General features: G+C 36.3%; 1 protein-coding gene across 7 annotated transcripts in view; it reads right to left on the bottom strand.

Annotated features, from left to right (window-relative positions):
• Positions 1-14802, bottom strand: part of PUDP (pseudouridine 5'-phosphatase) — a 71845-nt gene that overhangs the window by 39008 nt on the left and 18035 nt on the right. For all 7 annotated transcript variants that reach the window (XR_012670443.1, XM_075133637.1, XM_075133632.1 and 4 more), the window contains one exon: positions 7295-7513. Coding sequence is in view for 6 of the 7 variants with exons in the window: in XM_075133637.1 (XP_074989738.1) it covers positions 7295-7513 (219 nt within the window). In the remaining variant the exon portion in view is untranslated. The remainder of the gene's footprint in view (positions 1-7294; positions 7514-14802) is intronic.

The raw sequence follows: 14802 nt of genomic DNA, 5'->3' as shown, positions 1-14802 counted from the left end.
AAGAAAAAGCCCTTAAAAAATGAATGGAACTCCCCAAGGCCTTCTTTTAAGCAAAAGCATACATTGTAAATAGGGCCACAAGAAGTTAGTACCTTAAAATTTACAAGGTAGCTTTTATAAAAGTTAAGCTTCAAAATTACATTACAGGAGCTCCTACCTGGCTGAGGCAGCCTCAAACAGTGGGATTTTCAGTGGCAAATCCTTTCATGAACGCCATAGTGTACCACATCTCTCTTGGATCTCTTTAGTCCTTCCTTGGGTGCCACCTAGGTACTAATTACATCTAATTTCTAATTAATAGTATTTTAACCATTATGCAATCCCAGGAAGAGAAACAGGAAATCAGTGGGCAATAGAGCAGACAGTGTGTGTGTGTGTTATGTCTTTTTTTAAATTTGTTATTTGAAAGCTAACATGTTCTTCTAGGAAGGACACTTAGCAGACACATCCCCATTTTTCCCACCCTCAAACAAAACCCAAACAGCTCACAGGGGTTTCAGTTCTGCACCAACCATCATAGATAAGATTCCATCATAGTTTCCAACTAATTTAGTTATGGTGTTAACCGATTTAAGAACATTTTGAGCAAGCTGGAACAGAGAGCCATCATATACATTAATACCTTATATTCTTCTAAATGAATGTTGTCCTTATTCAAACAATTACAGTGTCAGACATCTAATAATCAGAGAAATAGTATAACGTAGGATTACTTTAGCTCAGGATAGAAAGTAAAGAAAAAAAAAAAACCCAAACCAAAACACCATAAATACAGCATATTCCTTATACTAATTAAATGCAAACATCAAGTAGCCAATGCAATCAGGTTATATTGTGGAGTTTCCATAGATTCTGCCTGTTCATTTTCAGATTCAAGTGAAAGTTCAAGATAAACTATTACAGAAAGCTAAAGGCTACATGTATGGAAGTGATAAAAGCTTCAGATAGACTTAAAATGATTATTTTGTGTCTTCCTCTTCATAGTTGCTTTTTTAGAAAGGAAACACATGTGAACTCTTAAAAAACACCCAGAATAGCAAATGGGTATTTTAAAACTGGTATGAAGATGACTTTCTATGCCCAAAAGCTTCTCCACAGTTCAGTTGGTTTAATGAAAGATATTACATCTCATTTAAAACCTTCTCTCACATAGGCCTCAAACCATTATGATTATAGTAACAACATTACTGCTATCTACAACTGCTGTGTATCCCTTGACATAGTTTTGGGGACTACAGAAATACTTTAGAAAAAGTGACTTATTTAGGACATTTTACTTATTAAATTGTCTTATTCCCCTCCCCAGTTAGTTACTGGTTATTTGATTATTTATCCAGTTAAATTCCTGTGCTATTCTTAATTTCTTTCTGTATTTTGTAACCACAATATGTAATTTGGTCTCCAGTTAATTTTAATTGTTGAAAAGATATTCGTTCTCCTTCTTCAATAAGCTATACAGGCCACTTATTTGACAATTTAATCATTAATACTATTAGCCACATTTATTTTATTGTCAACTGTATTTATAAGCCAAAGGAACGATTCTCTCCCTAAACTTTTTGATAAGAAACATGCTTCTTTGAAAAATGGGGTGAGGTGTTGAAACATGCCATAAAGTTCTTTTTAATGAAGAAAAAAACTTGTATTTCATGGGCAACCTAATATTCCCTATGTATATTTTGTTGTATCTATATATGCTTGCGTTTTTTTGGGGGGTGGGTGGCGGTAATTTATTTATTTATTTAATATGAACTACTTACTCTCATCCAAAAAATATTAATTTTTGTTTTCCTTTTTGTATCATGTTTGACTAGGCCGTTAATCTACCACCTCTTTTATCCTGTTTCCCTTTTCCTTCACTGGTGTATGCGCATGTTTTGTTTCTCTTTCCCTGCTATACTTTTGGAGCTCGTCTACACTATGTAGCCCGTACTAATATAACTGTACTTGCTAAGTCTTGTAGCTGAGATGCGGCATATCCTGCAGAAGAAGTAACATGGCTACAGACTTCTTTAGAGAACACTGTCCTGATCAACAGACTTTTGCCCTGTGCACTGAAATTTTTGTTGGAAGAGCTATATTGGTCACCATGCTCTTTCTTCACATAGCTTGCACACAAATTATGAGCCCAAATAAAACTTCACACTCTTTTTGCAGACTTTCAGCACTCCCTCTAAGAAGATCTTCATATACATCTATCATAGCATTGCTCTTCATTCACCACTGTGTAGATACAGTTAGCTTTCTACTCACATTAACAGCATGAGAACAGAGGACACCTGACCTCTGGGGCACCAAAATCACGGCTCTTTAGACACCCATATTCAAGTCCACTTTATTTTGCTGTAACATTACATAAAACAAGCTGTCCAAGAGCATTCAGTGTGTATTTGGAAGAAAAGATTTACTGCTGAGAAAAAGACTAAAGGAAACCAAAGTGCTCCATGCATTGTTTAAATTAATTGTGTACATGCATTATGCATGTCTTGATGATTTATGTCCAGTTGTGCACAAATGGAAATCTAAGGATAAATATAGCCTCTGTATGAAAAGACTGCTCCTCTTTTTCAAAATCATTTACAGTTCCTACATTGAATGTGGTATCAGACCAAACTTAAAGCTCTTCAAGATTTCATCGCTCTCTTTAATCAAAGAAAAGCTAACATTACCACGCAGAGCTTTGTCAAGTTGATTGGATTTCTAGCCAATTCGACGATAATCCTTTAAATTCATAAAAGCAATTCTATGGTAAAAATCTCAGCAGCCCCTGAACACTAAAAGCACCCAATAAAGAAAAGAAATAAAATAATCGCACTTAGAACAAGAAGCAGCTGTCTGTTGACTCAAGTCACAAACGGATTAAAAAATATTTTTTATGTGGTCTGGTGTGCTACAACAGTTGCAAGCCCATCAGCACAGCGCTATTCATTATTTACACTTGCTCTCAATCCTCAAGTGAAGTCAGCATTGCTGCTGTGAAGGTGACAGTGTGACAGAGGTGGAGCTATCCACCACTTGGTGTAGTTGTCACGAATTGTTTAAGTTGGTCAGCCCTGAAGTGGTCAGGCAGTTGGACTAGATGACCGTTGTAGGTCCCTTCCAACTGAAACATTCTATTCTATTCTATGCTATTTCTGAATCTCATGAGACTATGGAAACATAACTCTCAGATCCACCTGTTTCTTTTTTGTTCCAAGACATTGTTTAAAAATGCTGTCTGCAACAGTATGTTATCCTTTCACTGAGCTACAAAAGTGGAAACTAATAACCTACTCCCTAATTTGGAAGGTAATTGGCTATTAATAAAGAATTCTATCTTCTCATCTTATTGCTCTCTAAAAAGTACCAAAGATCCTTCTGTTCACCAAATTGATAATCTCGTTTTAGTCTGGGCATACTGACACATGTATGGCCATGGTAAAAAAATAAGTACTAAGTTTTACACAATTCAGAACCTCTGTCAACTGTGTTGCTGACTTTCTGGTAAAAGCATTTTTGGGTTGCAATCCTTTAGGACTTAATGCAAAGGCCAAATGTTTAAAATCAGCTAAACAGGCAGCATCACTTCCAGTTTGCAGCTAATTGACTGATCTCTAGGGGTTACAGGCTCACTGAGCCCAGCATGAACTCACTAGAGTTTCCTATCATTAAAACAATAATAGAAAGGAAAAGAAAAGATAACATGGTAGGAAGTCTGTTTAACTGTTAAGGGCACAACATGAATCAAGGAAACAATAGCTAAGCAAACTAGACTGCAGGTTGAATAGAACTGTTCAAGAAAAAAATATATGTGACTTTAGAGTGAGTTGCCATTGGAACTTGAACTGGTTTTTTTTGGGTGTTTTTTTTTTTTTTTTTTTGGATTTCTGACTGGCTTCATTTGGTACTAAAACTGAGGTATGAAATTACCTCCTCATGTCTGCAAGAGACAGTCAACTGTACATGAACTGGAAAACAGTTTGCACATCACATTCTGCACTGGCTGAACAGGAGCTGCAACAAGGAAATCCCAGTTATCATGAAAATGACCAAGGAATGGAAAACATCTGAAAGGTATACATACAATCCTTAGGGATCTGTGCTTTGTGATGATGATAAGCCAAAAAACAGAGACTGCTATGAAAGAATGGCATTAATTTCATAACCCTGATATGATTATAGCAACTGTTGGCAGCTATGTAACTTGGAGTTAGGTTTTTCTGGCTCTGCGTATATTCTGGGTTTATGTTATGCAAAAGCACACCTATACATGTATAGGTAAGCATACACATGCATGGTTTTCTTCTGCTCCACTTGTCACTCCTTATTCTTCTGATGATCTACTTCCCTGCAACATAGTACTGCATTTGCAGAAACAGAAGGCCTACTATATTACTCTTGCCGATAACAATGTCTGTACTCTGACAGAAATATTTAGAAAAGCAGCACAAGTGGCAGCCCTGTCATTTTGTCAGCATTGTCTTGGATTAATTCCTTTCTCCACTGAATCAAAACTAGCCTTCCCTAAGATTCTTTCAGAACCAAGAACAAATCTGTGAAAAACCCTCAAATAGTTACTGGAAAATTCCATACTAGAAATGGATATATACTCTTCATAGATGAAATCTGTATTTTGACCACACCCTGATGTATTGAAGCTTGTCAGTCAGTTCAGCTGTACTGAAATAGTCAAAGTTCTTTCTTCAACCACTAATGTCTCAGAACTGTTGTACATTAAGCGCCATGGCTGTGATATAATCTGTCAGGCAAAGAACTGCTTTGCCAATCGTATATTCATACGACTTTCACACCATCCTTAACCATCACTGACATACCTGTCAATTAGTTGATTTAGGAATTAACAGAGTTAACATTGCTGGCAAAAACATGTGCATAGCTCATTCTATGTCCAGAAACAAGCGCTGCTTTGCTTGAGTCACTTTTTCAAACAACGTTGGTCATCATTCAGCACTGCTCTCCACCAAACCAAATTTGAATCTTATTTTTTGAAAAAACTGTAGAAATTGATGGAAAAATAGAACCTCACCTGCCTATTAACTGTCAAAAGATGGCCAGAGATTCAGCACATCAGAGTCATCTTATGCCATTAATAAATATGACAATTAACTTTCACTTTCCTGTATTTACCTGTAACTATCTGAAAGATCAGTTTAGTCAGAGAACATTGTAAACTCAAAATGTTACTACAGTCTTACATCTTACACAACACCTGCATGAAGTCCATTCTTAATTAAAGAACATTAAGAGGCTGTAGAATAAATCCACAAGGATTACATTCATAAATATCCTCAGAAGATACAAACGGACAGAAGAAAAGTATCAGACTAAAAAAATCTGGTTATCAGATTGAAGAACAGGTCAGTCCTTAAAGTAACTAAATAGTAAGTAGCTGGAGCCACTTCTTTCTAGATTATTAACTAACATCAACCTGGTTTTCTCAAAATTCATGGCAATTCAGCTTGTATCTCACATACTGCTACTAAGTAAAGTACAGATCCCATTACTTCAGTGACCAAGGCTGCCTTTGCTCCCCACAATGGTCAATCAGCATAAAGTATTTAAGTTCACATCAATTCCGATTTAGAAAATAGCCTAAAGAAAGGTATCACCTGTATTTAGTTGAACTGAAAAGATAGTCAGTTGAAAAATTCTGGCAATGATAAAAATGTTTACCTGCTTGTCCCATTAAGAATTTTGCTTGTTTCATCTATAATAGCCCAGCTTCAGCGAGCCCAGAATTCACTTTTTGAAGGCAGGAACAGCGCAAAAACTTCATGTTTCCTTCAGCTAATTTGTTCCATCATCTCTCTGCAACTCTGTTCAAGCCAGCTCAGCCACATTATCACAATGCTCAGCAGGCACAGAATATCCACTTAATGGCATCTATTACTTCTGCTATTACATTACAGCAACTCTTCTATGTGCCTCCTAACATTTCACCCAGTCTGTCCATCTGGCATTTTCTAAGCCCAGACTAGGGGTTTTTTGTTTGTCTTGCAAAAGACATAGCTGCAAAGTTAGTCTCAGAAGTTTGACATGAAAAATGAAAAAGACAACCCTCCATCTTTCTTGTTTTCCTGAAGAGTTTAACTAGGCTTACAGTTTTAGGCATGAGAAAAGTGAGAAAAATACAATTTGAAAAATCTTGCATATGAAAGACACCAGAGACATAACTAAATAAGTCAGCTGCACAAAATACTTTTTTAAGCTGCCTAAAAAAATTACACCTTTTATTTTTGCTGCCTATTATTTATTCCTAACATATCACATATTTTTAACTTTCCTCCTCTTAACGCATTATGAAACTAGGTATAAAAAAGCATCTAAAAATTAAATCATCATTAATGTGCTGTAGAGATTGTCAGAACAAACAAGCACACATTCAAAGATGTGAATTATAACAGATTTCTTATAGTGACATGTAGTTATTTCACTTTTAACACTTTTTTTTATTCCTCCCCCTCTCCTCCTTCCTCCTTTTTTTTTTTTCCTCTTAAATCATTGATATTTGCTCCAGGAAGTTTAACATTGTACAAAAAGTTAACAGCAATCCTAGCTTTAGGTATTGCTTGCCTTGCATGGCTGAGGATTTTTCTCTAAGCATTCCAGATGTAAATGTAATGGAATATAAAAGTATGAGTTCACACCAAAGATAAGACTCATCATCTTGCTTTTCTGAGGTACCCAGTTTGAGCTACTCATTTGGGCTTCCTGCACAATCACTGGTAAAATACATGTATCTTCAGAAGGTGATGAAACTTACCTGTCTTAGGATAACCTGAGAAACCCTCCCTCTCCATTGACACACAGCTGGCTTAAGTTTCAATGTTCAGGTTAGGCGAGATGAATCCCAGCTGAAAGAACCCATGGGCTCATGCATTTGCCTGCACATTTAAAAGTGTATTTGTGCTTAACAAAGTCGGACTACACTCATAGCCAGAGAAAATTAACTTGCTGAGTTACACAGCTGCCAACAACAATTATAAAGAATGTCTGGTTTACAAAACAGAATTAATGCACATTTACCTAGTCTTTTTTCTTCTCTTAAAATATATAGAAAAAAAAGCTGTTCTCCAAGTAAACAAGAAAAAAAAAGTTTTCAGTACCCTTTAACAGGTAAAATAGCTCTTTAACAGGTAAATAACAGGTAGATTTGAGTAAAACTTGCTAAAACAAGAGTGATGAAACTGAATCTGTAAGAGAAACTGTTTTGTGGAAGGCAGATTAAAAACTTCTACCTTGGTTAGCATTTAGATAATTCCATAAACAGTTTATAAATATGAAAGAAACATACCTGGCATCAACTCAGCAGTAGGGAATATCTTCTCCTGCTTCATTTTACTTTCATGTAATAGCTCTTCTTTGGTTATTGGAAGGTCTAGAACATCTCGAATAATCTGTGCCCCTTCAAGGGCTTTTTTACCCATGACCAAGGATTTCACATCCCAGGTATAGGTCTTTCCAAAACGCCCACAGATCTCTTCAAACACTACTGTATAGAGACGCTCAGTATCTGCCAAAAAAAAAAAAAAAAAAAAAAAAAAACATTAAAACCAGGTACAGCCAGCTAAGCAGCCAATCCTACAAGGAGGACCACATAAATGGCCAGAGAGTGAACTGCCAGGAGCCAGAGGGCATATCAAAGTGGACAAAATTGCCTCCCTTTATTTGCAGAGGGGAAGCCAGACTTCTAAGATCACCTCAGAGGTACCTAGGTTTTTCAAGCTGTCACTTCTGTGTTAAGAAAAGGTTACTGAGGGTCACAACAAAGAACTACCTGGACCTGCTCTTTCACCACTTTTCTTTACTATACAGGTTAGCAAGCAGTGTCTTAATTAAAATACTCTATTCTTTGCACGAGAAAGAAAAGAAAGGAAGGAAATCTGGTACTTGGGGGATGTCATTACATATTCCATGTAAATTAAAAAAAAAAAAATTAATTATTTAAGAGTGTCTTTGAATGGAAGCTTCAGAGTGCCTTCAAAGACACTACAATCATTATTATAGTGCTGCTGGCACCTCTGCATTTACATGTGATTACTCAAGCACAACACACCCACTTGTATTTCCAGGGGGTTTCTGGCAAGAATAAACCTCAGGCTGAATTCTGCCAGTGAAACTATCAGCTTCTATGTCAAAGGTATTTTTAGTTTTCAAACTATTTTTTTTTTTTAAATACAAACAAACAATCCTTCCTGTCTTTCCCCCAGACAAATCTTTGAAAAGGAAGTTCAATAACATTTAATTTAACGCCAGAACGGGGAAGAAAGGTCCTTTCAACTTTTGGCTTCATTTCAGCAAAGATGTTAAACAGTGGCTTTTCTACCAGTCTGTTTATCTTTTTAAGTAGTCTCCTTTGAAACACCAGCTACTGCTATTAACCATGCTTTAATTTCCTTCTCATGCATGTCTTTGCCTTCTGTATCTCTAAAGCCATGTTGACTATTATCACTTTAGCAATGAAAGGCAAAAGCGAGGAAAGAAAGTAGTTGCTCTTACGACATTTATTTAGAGAAATTAGGGACTTCATGTATCAACATATCCTTTGCCATGTAAAAATATTTTTATAGGGATAATAAAATAGTGAAATTATTCATGCAGACATTGCCTCACTTTCTGAATATATAAGAAGTATGCAACAGAGTTTAAACTTTAAGCTTTAACATAGATTCTAGGAAGAAGACAGACTAAAGAAAGAAGAGCAGAGCCCATGACTGCAATATACGCGAAGATCTTCCCTGCAGTCTGACAAATGCTCACCACTTAACCACAGTAATCTGCTTGTCCTGAGACCAGCAGATGATTCCTATCTGAAATCAAGTGAGAAACATAGGGGCCATTCCCCATCATCGCACCTACCATCATGTGAACACACAGCAGTGCAGAAGACACACTCTGCCACCTGCCAGAGCACTCTTGTGCATGTTCCCTTCAGTAACTAGAAAGGATGTTGAGTCAAAAGATCAGCTAAAGACCCAGCATACTTGTCTGGACTGCTTAACAGGGCAGACAAGACAAGGTTCACAAAAACCTCTTAGCTTAAAAATGAAAGGAAAAAAAGAAAAAATAGCACCTGTACTACTCTTTGCAGATGCTTCTTAAACAATGACACTTAGGGAAAGAAGTTAAGAGTAATCCTGGAGACCCATAAAACACACAGGAAAGGTATCACAGCAGAAACACAAATAACTGGGCTTTGAAAATGTTAAGCTGGCTAACACCAGGAAGGAAAAAAAAACACAACAAAAAAATCCCCCAATTTGCTTGATACTGCCAGGTGGTACTCTCTGCAAGCTGAGAAGGTGAATTAAGAATACAGTGTTTAAAATTTCACAGTTCTGTCTTTCCTTTTTTTCTGATACACTAATTTTTCTTCTGTATCTCAGACTCACCAGGTAAAGGACATAAAATTCTTACCCTAAGTTTAAAATTGAAACTGAAAATTAATCCTCATCCTATTAAGAAATACATAGCAAACTAAGCAGAAATAAAACAAAACAAGGAATCAAAAAGTGTAATTGTAGAACATGAAAATTTTCCTACAGGTCTCTACGATAATCACGTTAATCTATTTGAAAGTGAAAGACTCAACTGTATAGCTAAAGATATTCAATTTAATAGCCTCCTGCTTTTTAAATATCACATACCAGACTTGTGAATGGAATTTTCTTTTTCTTCTTAAAGAAATGCTTAATTATGTCCAGACTGCAGACCTAAAAATAATCTGTTACGCAATGCTGCAGTTTGCCAACTGAAGAACACTCATGAACAAGTTTGAGTCAAATCTATTAAAATAGTTAATTCTTAACTTATTTGTATTGTGTTAGAATTTAGTTTTTCTTTTTTGTTGAGGGAAGCAAAAAAAAAAAAAACCACACAAAAAAACTCAAAAAAGCACCCAAACTGGTCAACACACCTCAACTGATCACTGCCTGCACTGAATTTAAATGTGAATTAGTCTCACATATTACTTAAGTATGAGTAAACATAAGCATTATGTTTAAAGCAACATAAATGCTTAAACAAGCAGGATGTCAGAAAGCCTTCTTTCCTTCCCTCTCCTCATTAATTATCTGTTAAAAGAATTGGCTTACAAAACCTCCAACTTTTCTTTCAAAGAGATCACTTTCACTCTGCCTGAAATCATAGCATTTGGACCTTGGACATCAACTTGGTTGCAATGAAAATTATCATCATCTCAAGATTCATGACTTCTTGTAAGATTCTATGTATTTGTAATTCTTGAGAAACAACGTGATTTTAATTCTCATGATTGGATGACAAAAACATAGATGTGGACATTTTACTGGCTTGAATAGATGTGTTACACTACAGCACATGAATAAAAACTGAAATCTGGGGAAAAGAATTACACACACACGAGCACACACACTGCAAAATCTCCAGTCGGAATCCAAGTGCTAAAAAAGCTGCACTTCCTACATACACGTATAACAGATAAGGACATATGTTCCTTGTGACTGAATACAAAGGAAAATCTGTATGTCCCCTTTATAATTAGACAGCAGTAAATAAATACTAAATAATGATACAACTTCAAGATTTCTTATTCCCATTAAAATGGAGGAATCTCAAAAAAAGTGCTTAACAAATATGAGGTAGCCTAGCTTTTTCATCATTGTAACAAGAAATAAACCATAGCACAACTGATTGATCAGAGTTGAAGTACAGCAAAGAATCATAATTTCAAACTACTATAAATCTGCAATACAGTAAGAAATTAAATCTCATGCACACACATGAATATAACCCATCAATGAAATAAAACAAGCAAGAGGAATTAGTTCAACTCAAGTGCCTAATTATAAGCACCTACTGGTATCTTAGACACCCTAATATATCCAAGACATCCACACACAGCTGACATTAAAAAAAATAATCTGGGTGAGACTCACACCTTACTGCATGAGCAGCCGGATGCCCTACAGCATCCCAAGTGGTAATAAACACATACATTTCAGCACGTGAATCCAGCCCCAGCTGCTAGCTCCCATCAGGAACACAAGCTGAGGACACAGCAGGACACAGGTGGCAGTGTCCTGTTCTAACAGGGGGAAGGAAAAGCAAGACTTCTTAGCTCCCGCAATTTGCAGTAAGTGTATAACCTCAGTTTCATTCTCTTCTGCCTTTCAAAATACTCTTCCATCTTTCTAGCTCTCGTCCCTTGATAAATCTTTTACATGGACATTATCAGCACAATGTACTGTCCATCCACTCACTACATTTCACTGGGAATGAGTGATATTCATTCCCTAGCCACATATCATCTTCTAGTCATTTTTATAGCAACCCTTCTTCTATATAAAAAGCACAGTCAACTCCACTGGTGCTGTTTACAGTGTGTAAAAGCCAGTCACCATAAATACAAATAAAGTGACAAGAATGACAGAGGCACTGGATTACTCAATTTGTGATGTGGCACAAAAATATGCTGACGCATATTCAGAAACATCTACAGGTTACTTGGATTCAGACCACAGTGCATAACTGGAGTGTATGATCTGCTCAAATCACTGCAGAGTCAGAACTAGAAGTGCAGACGTACCTAGGTCAGGGATACAGAAAGCATCAATGCAGTATCTAAACATCAGCTTTGTCAACCACTTACTTACACATGAAGACAGCCTAAGAGAGAAGATTATGACTTCATGAATGAATGTGGAATTGATTTTTTCAGAAGCTTATACACCTTCTGAATTTATTAAAATTATTTTATTAGAATTCTAAAATAATCTCTAGTTTACCAAGGAGATGAGGTTAGTAGGCATGAAAGCTCATCTTAACCATTGGTTCTGAGTTCTTCTTTGTTTGAATAACCCAGCCCATCTTTGCATCAAGCTTCCCAGATGAAATACACCTATGATTTATCCTGCTGCTAGGAGTCTAAACAGAATTTTAATTGTGTACATCCAATATGTTCCAGTAAATCAAAATCAGATCCTGGACACCTAAACTCTGCAAGATTTTTATTTTGATGAGGGATAGAGAAATGGTTAAAGGGAATAATTTTAATTCAAGCAATAGGTTTCTTATGTCCATACCTGTGAGGCAGATTTCTGCCCATGTGTAGAAGAGAACCACCTTCAGTATTCAATTTAGTCAAATTCAAACACAACTAGTCATTTTTACGAAGATTTTGGTCCAAGATTGAGAAAATCTCATTAGATTTTGTCGCTGTCAATACTGAATGAACACACAGATGACTATGATTTTGCTTTCCTATCAGTCTTTCACAATATTCCTTTAATCTCTTCACGGTATGCAACAGTGTAAGAAGCCATACAAATTACTGAAAAGCTCATTTGGGGTACAAGAGATAAATATAATTATAGAAGTGGGAATTTTTGCTTTGCTTTTTGCAATTCAATTGGTGGCATTTAGCACAGCATAAAGTGTTAACTTGCAAACAAATTATGCAATTGTTGAAATGGTGGGGGCAATCAACATTGCAGAGAGTGTTAGATTCTTCTACTCATGGTAGAAGTAATAGTAATGACATTTACATTTTCTCTCATTTCTGGATTTAAGTGTAACACAGGCCTTTCTGTGTTTATTCTCCCACTATATCAACTGAACAGTGTTAAAGAGTACAGGATTTAAACACAGTACTGGCAAAAACAAAATAGTTACAGATTTCCCATCAGAAAGACTAACTTTGTCAAGTCTTGAATATCACATGCAGAACTCAGTCAACGGTCCTCCAAGCTTCATGCCCACCTACTTCAACACCTGCAAAATCATGAACTCACGGTTCCCTTCCCTCTCTCTCCAGCGTACAAAAGACGCGGCTGATCAGCTCACTGACCAGTTGTGTCAAGTCTGTGAGACTCAGGTGTATAACAAATGCTGCAGCACTGCACGAAAGCCAGGGAATGGATGTCTCTCAGTAAGGCTCTGTGCTCTAAAGAGATCCGTCATCAAGCCTGCCACTCTACACCACCTCTCCCCACAGGCAGTACATGCTCTTAGCTTGTTCGATTACGGAAGTGAACCAGTTCTTGAAATATCCATATAACTGAGGATATAAACATCAAACAGTGGTACATTCACCACATTTCCAAATGGTACGTGGACTATCACAGAGTTTAGGAAACACCAGTGCCAAGATAAAACCCACAAAACTTGCAAGATCCTGCAGGAAAGAAGAAGAGTGGGGAACCAATGGCCTCTGAACAGCAAACTTAGAATGGAACAAGGAACATCCTCTCAACCCAAAGAATAATTCAAGATATTACTATCCACAGCTTATCAATTACAGCTCCATCTCAAAAAAATTAAGAAGGAAAAATACATTATGAAAAACTGCTGAAACATAAAAATATAACAGCATTATAAAAACCAGTCACTGAGGGAGCAATAGACTATGCCACTGAATAAAACACGGTGCATAATTCATTCCCCATTCTTTTTCTATCATTATCATTTCTTTCAGTGGGAATCTGAGACTTTCCCCTTAAGATATCAGCAGTCAAACAAGACAGACAAAACCAATATATGCAATGCAAAAGACTAGCAACTATAAACTGTCACTGGAACAGGTCTGAAATTGCAAAAACTAGTTTAAAACACCCAGAACCGCTGAAGAATTAGAGCTGAAGGCTCCTAAGTTAGCAAAACAATCAGAAAAAAGGAAAGGAGAATTTGAAGTTGTTTTTTTTTTTTAAATAAATGATCGTTAGTAGACAACTATCTTGCAATTTGTGGCAAAAGGTCAGTCTTGCAGTTCCCTCCCAATATCCTTCCATTCACACTTTCACTACTGTGAAAGCTAGTTTAAAAATGCATGTCTATGGTTACCCATGATGGCTAAGAGGAGAAAAAAACAGCAGTTTAACAGCTGACCTCAAAATCACTTACAGCAGCTTAGCAAGAGTGAGGAGGAGGAAGACAGGCAACAGAAATTAGTTTCTGCACAATAGCCTAAGTGTTACAGCACTAGTTCAGAATATGAGACTTAGCCTTTCAATCTACCCTTAGGGCCTGAGCCTACTTCTCTAACATCCCATGAAAATTTTTGTATGCTATTATGTTATATACATATATATACATTATAAATATATATATATGCATGTATATATAAAGCATATAAACGTCGTATTCCCCCATTGCTTCCAAATAAACTTGCTTATGAAGAAAAATGAAATCTAAATTTATCACCTTACAGAGACACCCACTTCAGTCACTGTTACAGGAGGAAATAAGCACAACCAAAATATTTGAGCCATGCCTATCAAGGCATGTGGTGCTGATGCACCCAAACAGGCGGGCTGAACCTAAATGCAGTCTGGCCCATCAAACCGAAGGAAATGCTGCTGCAGTATTCATGTCTGTTATCTTTCAACTGATCTACTCTCATAATCAGTACCATTTAAATTCATCTTATTGTTACCTGGAAGTTAAAGGAAGTTAGAGCTTCTATTAAAATAAATAACAAGCGCCAAATAATGGCTACTTCAAAATCATAAGCTAGTTATAAAGAGCAAGTTATTCGGTAAACCATTTTATGTAATTGATGAACCATAACTTCCAAAGATAAAGAAAAAATAATTACTATAATTGCTGAAAATTAAAATTACTGCTTCCAGTTTAATTGAGTAATGATTTGCAAATCATTATATTTTTGATTAGCACTTAGAAAAATTCACTGAAATGTTCCATTATTCATTTTAGTAGGGAGCAGGTAGAAGTCTGTTCCGGAGCTTTAATTTTTGCAAATCTATTTCTTTTTTTTGTTGTACTAAAATATTAATATAAGTACACTCCAAGATATATGAATATGCT

Source organism: Calonectris borealis, chromosome 1 (assembly GCF_964195595.1).
Source record: "Calonectris borealis chromosome 1, bCalBor7.hap1.2, whole genome shotgun sequence".
Taxonomy (NCBI): domain Eukaryota; kingdom Metazoa; phylum Chordata; class Aves; order Procellariiformes; family Procellariidae; genus Calonectris; species Calonectris borealis.
Note: the sequence above shows the minus strand (reverse complement) of the source record. Positions and strands in the feature narration are given on the sequence as shown.